Below are 14,286 nucleotides of genomic sequence, written 5' to 3'. Positions count from 1 at the left end.
ATCAGGCAACAGTTATCTGAAATCATGAGCTTCCTCAAGAAAGCTCCCGCCTCTAAGTCTGCTCATGACTTATCCCTGCCTCCAGCCTCGTCCGAGGATGAGGAGGAGTTCAAACAAGACCCTGCTTCTGTTTCAGCATATGCAGAACTTTTGGGGGGGGGAAAGAGTTGTGTGAGTAATAGGCAGTTAGGCAATGTGTAATAGTGTGGAAGTGGTTTCGTTGTTTAAGGAAGGCAACAATTTTTTGATGTAGACAGATTCTAAAAGGAGCGAAAGACTGTCGGTAGTTTGACAGTATTTTGAAATTATTGTACATTATGTCAGTTTTAAATGAGTTTGAATGGTTCCTTATTCGAAAATTTGTTTGTTTTCAAAAAGCAGCCAGTGCAGTAACTGACACCTCTATGGGAATCGGTGCAGACTTTCAGCGAGTGTTTGGTAGATCCGATGTAATTTTCAAAATTACATTTTGGACAAGTATACTCTTTGAATGTGAAAAGCCTGCCTATTGTTAAAGGGGTTTTGAACACAAACTTGAAATTAGGAAAATGGTAAAGATGCTTAGGGCTATTGTAAGTTCATGTTATAGCTACATTTTTTTATGTACGGCAATGAAAAACACATTAATTTTTTTGGAACTTGAGGGCATAATAAAATGGGACGATAAATATTGTTAAAAAACTTTTTATCACTTTTGTTAATGAGGTCAGAAGGATAAAAATTATTTTTAAAAAATACTTCATGAAGCATTTTTTAAAAATAATTGTAGTTGTTACATATTATGTTGTTATGCGCAAGTAATTCTGATACGTCTCTGAATAGGCCATACTCGTCTGACACATGGACACTTAATGAGCAGCCCACTTGGCTCTGCTCCCGAGTGCTCAGAATGCAAGGTGATAACAGTCAGACTGTAAGTGTCCAAAGTATGACCAGCAGCGAATGTCAACTTTTGGAAATAAATCTATGAAGGAAATTTTGTCAGAATCTTTTGCATTTTCAGTTGTTCCGATTTGATGTTAATGAGGAGTTGTAATTTAGTTGATAAAATATATAAGTAGCTGATGAAAATATGAAAACCCTTAGGTCATTTATTGAATTTAAAAAAACAAAAAAATCTTTAAAATGTTACTTAACCACTTAACCCTTAAACGCCGACTGGACATATCATACGTTGACTAAAATTGTCTGTTGGGTGCCGAGTGGACGTACCGTACGTCGACTACAAAAAATTTCAACCTTTGGTCAACTTTGACTCGACCGAAATGGTAGAAAAATGCAATTGTAAGCTAAAACTCTTACATTCTAGTAATATTCAATCATTTACCTTCATTTTGCAACAAATTGGAAGTCTCTAGCACAATATTTCGATTTATGGTGAATTTTTTTTGATTGAAAACTTTTTCCTTACGCCAGGGTAACTCGGCCGAAAATTTCAGAAATTCTTTCGTCATTTTGTCGTAAGTTTTGCACTGTTTTATATTAGCCGTTACATAAAGTTTTATATATGAAAATGTGCGCAATTTCATGTAAAATACAGCAACATACAACCCATGGTTGTTGCTTTTGTCAGTTTGGAAATATTTTCATATAAACCACGATAACTGCCAAAATTTCAACCTTCGGTCAACTTTGACTCGACCGAAATGGTCAAAAAATGCAATTGTAAGCTAAAACTCTTACATTCTAGTAATATTCAATCATTTACCTTCATTTTGCAAGAAATTGGAAGTCTCTAGCACAATATTTCGATTTATGGTGAATTTTTGAAAAAAACTTTTTCCTTACGTCCGCGCCAGAAATTCTTTTGTCACGTTGTCGTAATGTTTGCACTGTTTTATATTAGTCGTTACATAAAGTTTTATATATGGAAATGTGTGCAATTTCATGTAGAATACAACAGAAAATAACTCATGGTTGTAGCTTTTATCAGTTTTGAAATATTTTCATATAAATCACGATAACTGCCAAAATTTCAACCTTCGGTCAACTTTAACTCGACCAAAATGTAAAAAAAAATTGCAATTATAAGCTGAAACTCTTACATTCTAGTAATATTCAATCATGTACCTTCATTTTACAACAAACTGGAAGTCTGTAGCGCAATATTTTGATTTATGGTGAATTTCTGAAAAAAAACTTTTTTCCTTACGTCTGCGTGCGGTAACTCGGCCGAACATCTCAGAAATTCTTTCAACAAACGGGAAGTCACGTTGTCGTAATGTTTGCATCGTTTTACATTAGTCGTTACATAAACTTTTATATATGAAAATGTGCGCAATTTCATGTAGAATACAACAGAAAATAGCTCATGGTTATAGCTTTTATCAGTTTTGAAATATTTTCACATAAATCATGATAACTGCCAAAATTTCAACCTTCGTCAACTTGAACTCGACCGAAATGGTCGAAAAAACGCAATTGTAGGCTAAAACTAAAACTCTTACATTCTAGTAATATTCAATCATTTAACTTCATTTTGCAATAAATTGGAAGTCTCTAGCACAATATTTCGATTTATGGTGAATTTTAAAAAAAAACATTTTCCTTACGTCCACAATGGTAACTCGACCCGAACATCTCAGAAATTCTTTAAATCACGTTGTCGTAATGTTTGCACCGTTTTATATTAGTCGTTACATAAAGTTTTATATATGAAAATGTGCGCAATTTCATGTACAATACAACAGAAAATAACTCATGGTTGTAGCTTTTATCAGTTTTGAAATATTTTCATATAAATCACGATAAACAGAAAAAATTCTACTTTCGGTCAAATTTAACTCAACCAAAATGGTCGAAAACTGCAATTGTAAGCTAAAACACTTACAGTCTAGTAATATTCAATCACTTAGCTTCATTTTTCAACAAACGGGAAGTCTCTAGCACAATATTTCGATTTATGGTGAATTTTGAAAAAACATTTTTTACATCCATGCGTTACAATTCATGCATCATTTTGTGACAATATTTTCTCTGTCTTGCTTTGATCATTTTACAATTCATTATATACCAAAATCATCGCAATTTAGTGTACAATACAAAGAAAAAAAATAACCCGTTAGCTTTAACCGTCTTGCTCACAGCGCGATTTGTATAAAATTATATATGAAAATTTTTTTGCACTGTCATATTTTCAATATTTATATATGATAATGATATTTTTTTTTTCATTTCTGATGGTTGCATACTAAACTTCAGGCAATGACAAAAAAAGGAGCCAAAAATGAACTCTTAATCTTAAAAACTAAGCGTTGCTGTGATTTTTTGAAAAAACTTTTTTTCTTGAAAAATAACTGGGCTAACTCCGAATGCCACCGCATACGGAGACGTTTTTTAAAAATAGAGGCTTCTTTCAAAAATTTAAGGGTTAACTTATTCTGAATTTAATTTTTAAATTTTTTTTGTTTTTATTTTTTAATGTTTTATTTTATTTTTTTAGTGTAGGTACCATATGTGTAGAAACGTGAGTAAATGTATTATTGTGCGCGTGCATATGTGCCAGGAGGAGGAAGAGAGGAATAGGCAGTGAAACAAGCCCACTGATGTACATAAGCCTGTTTTACTGTCTCTGATACCATATGATATGAGGTTCTTTTAGCCTTTTAAGTAATTGTATTACAAATCCATTACTTAAGGGCCCAGAAGTCTAGCAGCTGCAACATCCCATATGCCCAGCAGATTACAGGTGCAGGGTCATTCTTCCTCTACTCCCATATGGGCCAGGGAGATGACATTCCCAGGCCAAGAAAATTTACCAGTCGATTCAGAGAGTACCCATGCTACCTTCTGCCAGTGGGTAAATCTTCTATGTAAAGAATAAGGGTTTGCAGATATGTAGGAAGAAATATCAGATTTAAAAGTAAAATTTGTATTTTTCCGAACATACAAACTTGAAGTTCTTTACAAACATGACCCACCTCAGCCACCCCCCTTGAATCCTGAGCCAGAAGGCAAAGTGGAGTGCAGACTGACAGGCGGTTGTGGCTTTTCCCGCCTGTCAGAAGGATAACCTGCCTTTTCATTAGGTATGAATGATCATTTCCAGCTCACACTTGAAGTAATCTCTTATGTAAATAACTGCAGGTTTATATGTTAGGATCATTACCAATCAATTGTAAGATGTGATATTTTTTCCATGAGACCTTGGTTTGTTTTTCTCAAATGTTGATGACAGGGTTACGCTCCCATTTGCCTCTTACTCTATTTAGACATCTTTTGTTAAAACTTTGTTGAGAATTGAATGTAAATAATGCCAAAATTTAAGAAATACTCTTTGAGACTGGAATTGTTATGCGCAAATTAATGTTTATCCCTTTACTTTGTGCCGAACATGTATATGCTTAGCTAAATGAGAGTTTTGAATAGAATACCTACTGAAGTTCCTAATACTGTAGTTATTGTATGTTTCCTGTGATTGTCTTGAGAAAATTGTTTTTAGCCTGCTCTTGATATTTCTTACAGGCAGAAATCATTGGTTTCTGAAGAGAATTTCTTGTTGCCTGGATACATGCTGTGGTTAGCATCAAGGAAAAAGAGTGTACTGGAAACATACACACCTGCTATGCAAGGAAATCCTAGTGGTCAGTATTTTATTTTCACTTGGATTAACATCTGATTTTTTTATATTATATGTTGTAGGGAACAAGGTAAAACAAGAATATCCATACATGCATGGCCCTGCAAGGTTGTGTGCATTAATATTAATATTTTAAAATCAGTAGATAATTTATCATAAAAATGTATTTAGTCATGAAAACAAAATTAAAATACTGTAATTAGTGAATATTGCTCTGTGAAAAAGTTCTTGAATTGGTGAAAGTTCCTGCATAAAATTGAAAGATATTTTTTACAAAAATCCATGACCAAGTGAAGCATGAAAAAGTGAAGCGCATAAAAGTGGGGGTCCACTGTATATTCTTACCTTCCAGATGTCTTGCGACTTAGGAAAGGAGTGACGGTCTGCCTTTTTAATGAGGGACATTAAAATAATTCTCATCCTGTGTTGAGAGAGACTGGTTTGTTTGTGCTGGAGTGTAGGAAAAGCTGACCATCTGGGGTGTTTGCAGTGACATCTAAGTACACCTTGAGTGCTTGAACCAGGCATAATGTTTTATCAAAAATACCGAGTTCCCTTATCAGAACAGGGAATTTCTCTTTAAAGGGTTCTCATTTTTGGCCAGGAATGACGGACCCAGAGACAATATCAAATGATTGCTAGATGCACGAGTGATGTAACGTTGTCCCTGTCTAAGAGAGCCCAGTTCACTAATCCAAGCTCCAGATGCCAAAGCAGTTAAGAAGACCACCTTTTGGAGCTTATGAATTGAATTGTCTTGGGCCCATTGAATTGAAGGGTGACATCTTATTTGGGGTCCAGGTAATGGGAAGCCTTGCAAGAGCTAGTCCGTGCAATGCAGAATACCAGAGAAGAAAAGTAACACTTTCTATATTAGAATAAATTCCAAAACCATAAAATAGGGCTTCCAACAATGCTGCCTTGTATTCCATGATTATTGTAATAGCGACGTGCTTGTCTTCTAAAAGGTATGTAAGAAAATGTAGAACTGTTTCAACAGAGATTTTAACTGGGCTCTCAGCATGGATGTAATCTAGCCACAAACACTCGTTCAGATCCACGAACTCATGCTCATTCAAATCCATGAACAAACCATGAGTGTAGTCTATATCTGTACCTAAACCTGACCTAGTTACTACCATTTCAGGCACTGGAATGTCTCTCAAAATAGGCTTCACACACTTGGATGTAGCTAAATCATTACCGACAATAATGTCAATGCCATGAACGGGCAAATTGTCTACAGCTGCTAGTTTTACTTCTCCCGACACTCCCCAACTTATTAAGTTCACCTCCAACAAGTGACAAACGACATAAGTGTTCTGGAAAACACCTAACATAACTTGTTCTTTCATACTGATTACTGCCTTCATTGGCACACTCTTTCTCCTAATGAGGGAAACAGCTGCTCCTGTGTCCCAAGAGAAGAAACCACCTTCAGACAAAAACTCTCCATAAAATTTCCTAGTTTGACGAAAGAGTATTAACTAGAGACATCAGTTTCTTAACACTTTTCCCTTATACACAATTCCTTGATAAATGCCCTTTCTTATTACATCGGAAACAAGTTAACTCGGAACTCTTGAATCCCCTCCAAGAGAAGAAACCACCTTCAGACAAAAACTCTCCATAAAATTTCCCAGTTTCTTTCATAATGTTATTCATACTTGACGAAAGAGTATTAACTAGAGACAGTGGTTTCTTTACACTTTTCCCTTCTACACAATTCCTTGATAAATGCCCTTTCTTATTACATCAGAAACGAGTTAACTTGGAAGTTCGGTACTACTGAATGCCCTTTTATTCTTACAAAACCTAGAATTATGACCAGGTTTTCCACATGCATAACAATAGTAGTCACTTCTACCTGTATTGCTACTACTATTTACTGGAATATTTACCACGTAGTGTACCTGACGGTGAGAGGAAAAAATCCCCCATGGAAAATATCCCCCCATCAATAATCCCCTGAAGGAAGAAATCCCCCCACCAGATGTAGTATTGTGTTTTTACACTAATTTCAGACAACAAATAAAACGACTAAACTGCCTAGGAAACTAACTATTATATAGGATTATTAAGAATATTCCCTCGTATGCCACCTTTTCCTGCAATAATTTAAAGTAAAAGGACTAAGTAATTAAATAAGGTAAATTTAGTATGATTCACTGTAAGAAATTCCCCCCTAAAACTTCTCACTACTGCCTTTTTGGGGTGGGAAACCCCTTTAAACCCCTTTTCTTGTCCAAAGTGCTGTCGGAAATCCCTAATCCCAGGTACGGACCCAACCAGAGCTAATCGTTGTCCAAGGCAGGCCAGCTGGTGGGCTGACTGCATGCGTTCCTCCATTTTGAATTTGAAACCATGCTGCCTGCAGTTCCCACGTGGGCAGAATGATCACAACGCCATATAGGAAGAGAAAGCTGTAACTTCCGAAGCTATAAAGGATCCTAGACAGAGAAGCTAACTTTCAGAATTGCTGGCGCGGACACGGAAAACAACGCTCCATCCCTTGCTCCATTTACTTACCTGTGCAGGACACGTGGCGGGTAGTATCCAAAGTAACTTTTGATGTGAATTAATTCGCTGGCCCTCATAAAAAGAGAACTTCAGCTCCTAAAGAAAGGTAAAGTACCAGGTTGTAAGGTTTTTCGTCAGCCACGTTCCCTATTCTCCAAGTGTGTTCCTTTCCTGTCATAGTGTGATATAATTACAGCGAGACCTGTATTGCTTTATATTTTGTGCTGTTTAATTTGCAAAGCATTTACGAGAAGAGTAACATAATCATTTGATGTTTGAGTCACAGGAATCTAGTTCAGTTAAGGCATCTTCTATGCAATTCCCCCATTCCTTCATTAAAGTGTTAGTCCCAGTTAAATAACCATTAGTGTTCGATTGCAGGATACGACTACCCATCTGTGGAACTGTATCCCTTCGTGTGCGCAGCAGCCTTCGCTGCTTTGTTATCAACAACTTTGAAGCGGGAAATCCAATATACCCCCACCAGGAAATTCCCATCATTAGCTTTCACCTCATTACCCCAGAATTAGGCTACCATTCTTCTGGTGTATTTTCTTATGTAAATATAATGAAAATCTAAAAGCACTCCAAGAAATGAAAAATAGAGCCAGAGATACACTGGAGACTCCTCAACAAATAATTTCGTGAGCTGTTGAGGCTGTGAATGAAGGTGTGCAGCAAACCTGCCAACAGTAAGCCATTTGAGAGAAAATCTTAGACATCGTAGGTGAAGAAGCCAAAATTCTCTTCCGTGCCACAAAATACTGAGAACCATGTTATCCCTCAAGAGAATAAGTGCACAAAAAGTGATGAGAACTTTTTCTTTTATGATTCTGACCAGATAAAGGAAAGAATTTTAATGTCTGGTACTGAAAAGAATATTTCATATCTAGAACAATTTCAAGATTGGTACATGGATGGCACATTAAGGATCACACCAAATTTGCTTTATCAACTGTACACCATACATGCTTTTATAGGTTGTCGAGTTATACCTTGTCTATATTACCTTTTGCCAAATATGACCGAGGCAACGTATACGTTTCTACTAGAGAAGTATAATGGTCGATTTGGAGAAAACTATGAAGAATAGCATGGCAACAGTTTTTCCCAATGTGCAAGTGGCTCAGGTCTTTAGCATAGGAGTGGCTGGTGAGTTTGGGCAAGCACACTTGTCAGTGACAAGTAGAACACAAAGTTGGAAGGTTCCTTACAAGACTAGCTTGTGCTCTTGCAAAGCAGATACAAAAATTGGGTTCTCACGATTTGTGGACTTGCTGATTCGTGGGATTTTCTGTGGAATGTATCAATAAATTATTCGCGAAAAATTTGGCAGTTGCGGACTTTTTCGTTGGGAAATATTCACCAACTAGTGTATATTGATGTTATTTTCATGACTAAATACATTTTTTTATGATAAAAGTTTACTCATTTTCAAATAATAATAATAATAATACTCTAAGATTAAATAATACCTAACTCAAAGAGAGAGAGAAACTGGCTTTCTCTCCTCCTTTCAGGACGGAGCTGACCTCATTAAAGCGAAGATAGATGCTCAGAATTGATACTATTGAAATATTAAAATTATATTAAAGTATTGAAATTATATTAAAATGATATATGTTTCAGGATGATTGTATAAGCATTTTTAGAGGGTACATTTTATGATAAAGTAATGATTTATGGTACATACTAATTTTCAAATACTGTATTAATATTAAGTTTAATAAGATTCAATAACATTAAATAAAAATAATAATTCTCTCTCTCTCTCTCTCTCTCTCTCTCTCTCTCTCTCTCTCTCTCTCTCTCTCTCTCTCTCTCTCTCTCTCTCTCTCTCTCTCTCTTATTTAGGTGAGAGAAGTTTTCTGAAATGTGATATGTATGTATGTTTCTTTTGTATGATAAATAAGCGATTACCTAATAAGTACAAATTTTCAAATATTAAGATTAAATAACAATAATAATACATATGATATATTTTCAATGCATGTTTTAGTAAATTTTTTAACATTTTAAACAAACAAGTAGTGATTCCCAGTCTTTTTATTCTCGACTCGAGAAAGGAGGGGGAGGGTAAATGTCAATTCACTTGACAGTTTGACACATGGGCCGGAGAGGAAAGAGTGTTGCCCTCAGAAGCTCAAAGATCTCTCTCTCTCTCTCAGGAAAAGATACTGTTGTGTGTGTGTGTTCATAGTGTTTTAAAAATGTGTAGTAAAGGTATTACACCTTTGGAAGCCAAAAACCAAATGTATAAATTTTTGTTGCTGTCAGAGATTAAAAAGATAATATCTCTCTCTCTCTCTCTCTCTCTCTCTCTCTCTCTCTCTCTCTCTCTCTCTCTCTCTCTCTCTCTCTCTCTCTCTCTCTCTCTCTCTCTCTCTCTCTCTCTCTCTCTCTCTCTCTCTCTCTGGAAAAGATACTGTTTGTGTGTGTGTTCATAGTGTTATAAAAATGTTTAGTAAAAGTATTACACCTTTGGAAGACAAAAAGCAAACGTATCTCTCCAGCCAGCCTTGTTAAATATAAGTCGAAGTGGTAACTCTTTCTGCTTTGGCTGGAAGTCTTAGAAGTACGTATGTGTATATATTTTTAAGGGTACTAATGTTTAAGATGACTTTGAAATTATATTAATAATATAAGTTCAAAGATTAATACAGTAATAGAATAATAATTTAGGGTATATTTGATGTAGGATTGTAAGGACGGGATTGAGTGACATACTGGCTGGGTGTTGACTGGTTTATTGGTAGTTCCTTACTGAATGAATGTACATGTTGTTTTAGATTTAGCTGGCCTTGTGCCAGCACGGGCTCTTGCTCCTAGAGCAGCCCGTAAATGAATGTACAGAATCTTAGAAGATGTTATTGGCCCGTGCGGGCGGTAAAGTAGCATCTGCACACAGATGGGAAAACGGGTAACGATTTCAGACATCTGTGTTTGTTGGCAGACAAACAGATGGCAATTGTGAGAGACATCAAAAATGTTCAGTGATAAAACATATATCAATGGAAAGGCCAGGAAATTCTACATATGGCCAATTGCATGAGATTCAAGACAGATTAATGAATAGAATACAGTAGCATAATATATGTGAAATGGTGAGACGTTCGGCGTCTTCACAAACAGAAACATACATACAGTTTGATACAGAAGATTCGGTGGAACATTATGAGTACATGATTAGAATGCTTGCATGGCAATGCAAGCAGTGGTGATTGTACATAAATCAAGACAACAATGGTTAAGGAGAAACAGACAGAAATATTTTATGGTTGGAGTTTTGTTCCTTCAGAGAAAGAAAACGAGATGCTCTTGTCTTGTCTTGTCCCCTCCAATGGATGACGAACACACGTGTTTGGAAGAGACGGCGTCGGGGCGACAGTCTCTTACAGGATGATACTTTAAGTATTCATTTGGTATTTGAACTTTCAAGACAGGCAGTTATAAGTGTTTTTAGTTGGGGGGGGGTTAGCAAATATTCGTGGATTTTGAATATTCTTGGGGGGTCTGGAATGCATCCCCCGCGAATACGGGGTGTTTACTACAGCTTGCACAGCATGATTTAGAAAAACACAATTGTGATAATTAAAACAACAATGGTTAACTGAAGTACGGGAAGACCAGCACTAAACCTCAAGAAGAAAGAGTGGATTAAGGTAAGAACTAATAACATTAACAAAAACCAAGTGGGCACTAACAACCGAATTAGCAATAAATGAGGAAAGTATCCAAAACTCACTAGCTCCTTACAAATACCATCCAAAACCCGGAAAATAAGCTAATCCTAAATAGCTTGATCACCATAAGATGATCTGTGGCGACAATAAAGACAATGTAATTACATTTGTAATTGTATATTCTACTACAAAACAAAGATGATGGATTGAAACCTCTAGTCAACATAAAATGGAATGAACTAAAATGATAACTTGAAATTAAGTGATAAAATAGGGAGAATATAAACTAGTAAAGCTAGTTCTTCACAAAGCTCTGTGCAGTCTGGGGAACAGTGTGTTCTAGTGCACACATGCAGAGAAAGAAGCCATTTTGACTCTGGTAACTGATGGTTCTATCTTGCCCATGCAATGCCCACATACTACAAGTGGCTTTTTGCTCTGGAAATTTATGGTTGGGATGTTTCTGAAAAATAAAATGGTCTATATACGTAATAGGTTTGTAGTGAAACAACTTAAATTTGCAAAGACAGTACCATATGAAATAATAAAAGTTATACATAGTTGCTGTGTTTTTGTGATAAGAAAGCCTGTCAGTTTAATAAAAAAAATAGAAAAGAATTGTGAAAAAGCTGAAATATTCTATCTTTGTATGGAAGTTTGAATATTGATTAACAATTGCGATCCTTCGCTGTTCTTGGCTTGGCAGACTAATTCCTTAAATTCAGGTGCTGGGCTGCAGTAATTGTTGTTACATAACTAATGGAGTAGTCCCACTAGGTGGCATCTTCAGTAATCGCTTATTGCATGAATTCTATGTAAAGACTCATCTTCTTAACACCTTTATAAATGTCAGTGCTGAAATTTGTTTCCAAACGTGATGTTTTAAGTAAAAGATTACATAATTTTATATTTACCTTTGTTTCAGAGGTAGCAAAGTTTTCCAAGGAAGCCTTCAATACTAATATATTAGAAAGAAATGCACCACTGAATCATTGCAACCCAAAATTAGTGGTAAGTTTATATCCTTTTTTTTTACAGTATTATTTTACCCAGAGTTAGTGACTGTTGTTTACGAAGTACAGTACAGTATTGTGATTTGACTTGCTGTGTTGTAAGATTTGGAATTGAAAAGAGTAAATTTAATTATCAGTACCCAAGGAATACATGATATTAAATTAGACTGAATTTTATTGTGCACAAAAAATTGGAAATTATGATTGCTCCGAATTGTTTTACATTGATTATGGAGAATGCTGCAAAAGGTTTTTATCTCCTGCTCTGAAAATATTCTGTGACATTACATTTAGTACTTTAGAGCTAGCATTGGACACTTTTCTGAGGAATGAATAAGCTACTTTTAGGGAAAGAAAAGAATTTACTATTTTGATATTAATTGTTAGACATTTAATACAAACATTTTTGTTCCTACAGGAATACAAACCATTGGCTTGTATGTAGGAGTATTCCTCAGTGTGAATTGAAATCGGCCATTGAAACTTTATAGGAAGGTAGTTAAGGGCGGTAGGTGAGTCGAGGGGTGGGAAACCCCCAGTTCAAAAGCTGTCATCAATCACTGTATTTTGCTGCAGGCTAGTTAAAAAGTCTTGTTTCACTCTGAATGACCATCAACTTAGATTTTGTCATCTGTTTTTATTTACGTTACTTCCCTGGGTCCCACACTTTCACAGGCTTCAACAGTAGCAGCATTCTATAGTTGGGATGCCACCTCTCAGCGGTCTGCCTTAAGGTGTGTAAAAGAACCAGAACAGGATTGAATAATACTGACTCTTAGATTGGTATCCCTTAATTTCCAACATTATTCTCCACAAATACCAAAGATGTAGTCTTCAAAACATCTGTATTTCTCTTGTAGACTACTGCTGACTTACAAACAACTGCAAAGATGAAGAAAATTCTCTCCCTCTCTCTGCCTGCCTCATTTATATGGCCTACCTCTCTTCTAGAAGAATCTGGCCCATACTAGATTGTTTTTCTTTGTTTTTGGACACCAGAGCAGGCAGTAACACAAACTTAGTGAGAAAAAAGCAGAAAGCACTACTCTTTCTTCCATTACACCACAAACACTGATGCAGTATACAAACACAGATATAATTATAGAAAATGTAATTCACATCAGTAAAGCATCTTAGAGAAAATTAATGCAGAAATTATTGTCCAGGTTCATGAAAGCAGCTTGCTACACATAGCAAATATTGCAGTACATACATGCAGTATGAAAGAAAATTGTTCTGGAATCTCTGTGTTAATAAACAAAATAAATATATAAATCTTGCTTCTCAAGATTACCCCCTCCCTAATTCTCTTTGTCTTCCCAAAATCTCTACACAATATTTACAAGCATAATCATAAATCCAAATGAAACCTCTAATTATTGTATACACAAAATAATCTTTCAGTCTGCCAAGTCTTCTCCATTGGCACTTTTGTCAGTGTCTCTGTCCATCCGCACAGTGCACTACTCCTAGAAGGTCTTGGTCATCTTTTTGATTCACTTCCTCTCATGGGAAACTAAATCATCCTTTTATATTTCAGTTCCTTAGTCCTCAACATCCTCAGGTGCTGGAGAGGACAATCCCTCTGAGACATCCCAGCTGTACTGTTATGGCCCAGGGTACTGCCAAAAATGATTCACGTATATCACCTTTGGGTGAGACAATTTCCCTGAATCCAGTATGATACATTAGACAAGCAGTCCAAAACAGTGTAGAGCCTGTCCCATGTGCTTTGTGGCTTTAGTGGCTGTCCTTTTCCCGTTGAGAATTGTGTAACCAATTTGTCCCCATCCTTGAAGCTCACTTCAGCTGTCATGGCATGATGCTTGCACTTCATCACTTTGCCTGAAACTTTATAGTTTACTGCACTTGATGGTGCACTTCAGCCAGCCTTTTGTGATGCTTTGCATAGCTGGGCGTGTGTGTGAGCAGCTCTTCACCAGGTCTTCCCTTAACAAGTCAACAGGTAACCTTAACTCGTGAACCAGCATCAGTTTTGCAGAGGCGTAACCAGAAGACGCATGGGATGCAAACTGATATGCCATCAGCAGAGCAGGTAATTTCTGGTCCCATTCCATTTGCCTTTCAATGCAGTACTTATCCCAGGGTCCAGTTGAACTTCCCCACCATCCCATTTGACTGTGGCCACAATTGGGTGATCATGGTCTTCTTGATCCCCAGTAACTTTCAGCACTCATGGAATGCAGCAGACACAAAGTTCCCACCCTGGTTTGGATGTAGCTCATGTGGTATTTCAAAACGACAGAAGAACTGGTTAACTAACACTGAGCAACAGTTGCAGCCTTTTGATTGGAGACTGCATGGCTTCTGGCCACTTTGTGAAGTAGTCCTTGGCAACACACTTGTACCAGTTTCCTCTTTCAGTGAGTGGTAGAGTTCCAACAGTGTCCACCATAACCCTTTAAGTCTGTGCTTCCACTTGCTGCAGCTGAAGCGGGGCTTGACCTTGTTTCTTGGGTCCTTTCTTGGC

The 14,286-nt window shown here is 36.5% G+C and overlaps 1 protein-coding gene across 5 annotated transcripts in view; it reads left to right on the top strand.

Moving 5' to 3' along the window:
- Positions 1-14,286, top strand: part of LOC136838621 (DNA-directed DNA/RNA polymerase mu-like) — a 166,132-nt gene that overhangs the window by 92,128 nt on the left and 59,718 nt on the right. For all 5 annotated transcript variants that reach the window (XM_067103895.1, XM_067103894.1, XM_067103896.1 and 2 more), the window contains 2 exons: positions 4,465-4,583; positions 11,708-11,793. In XM_067103895.1, coding sequence (XP_066959996.1) covers positions 4,465-4,583; positions 11,708-11,793 — 205 coding nt within the window. The remainder of the gene's footprint in view (positions 1-4,464; positions 4,584-11,707; positions 11,794-14,286) is intronic.

This window comes from Macrobrachium rosenbergii, chromosome 5 (assembly GCF_040412425.1).
Source record: "Macrobrachium rosenbergii isolate ZJJX-2024 chromosome 5, ASM4041242v1, whole genome shotgun sequence".
Classification (NCBI taxonomy): domain Eukaryota; kingdom Metazoa; phylum Arthropoda; class Malacostraca; order Decapoda; family Palaemonidae; genus Macrobrachium; species Macrobrachium rosenbergii.
This window is presented reverse-complemented; position numbering and strand designations above follow the sequence as displayed.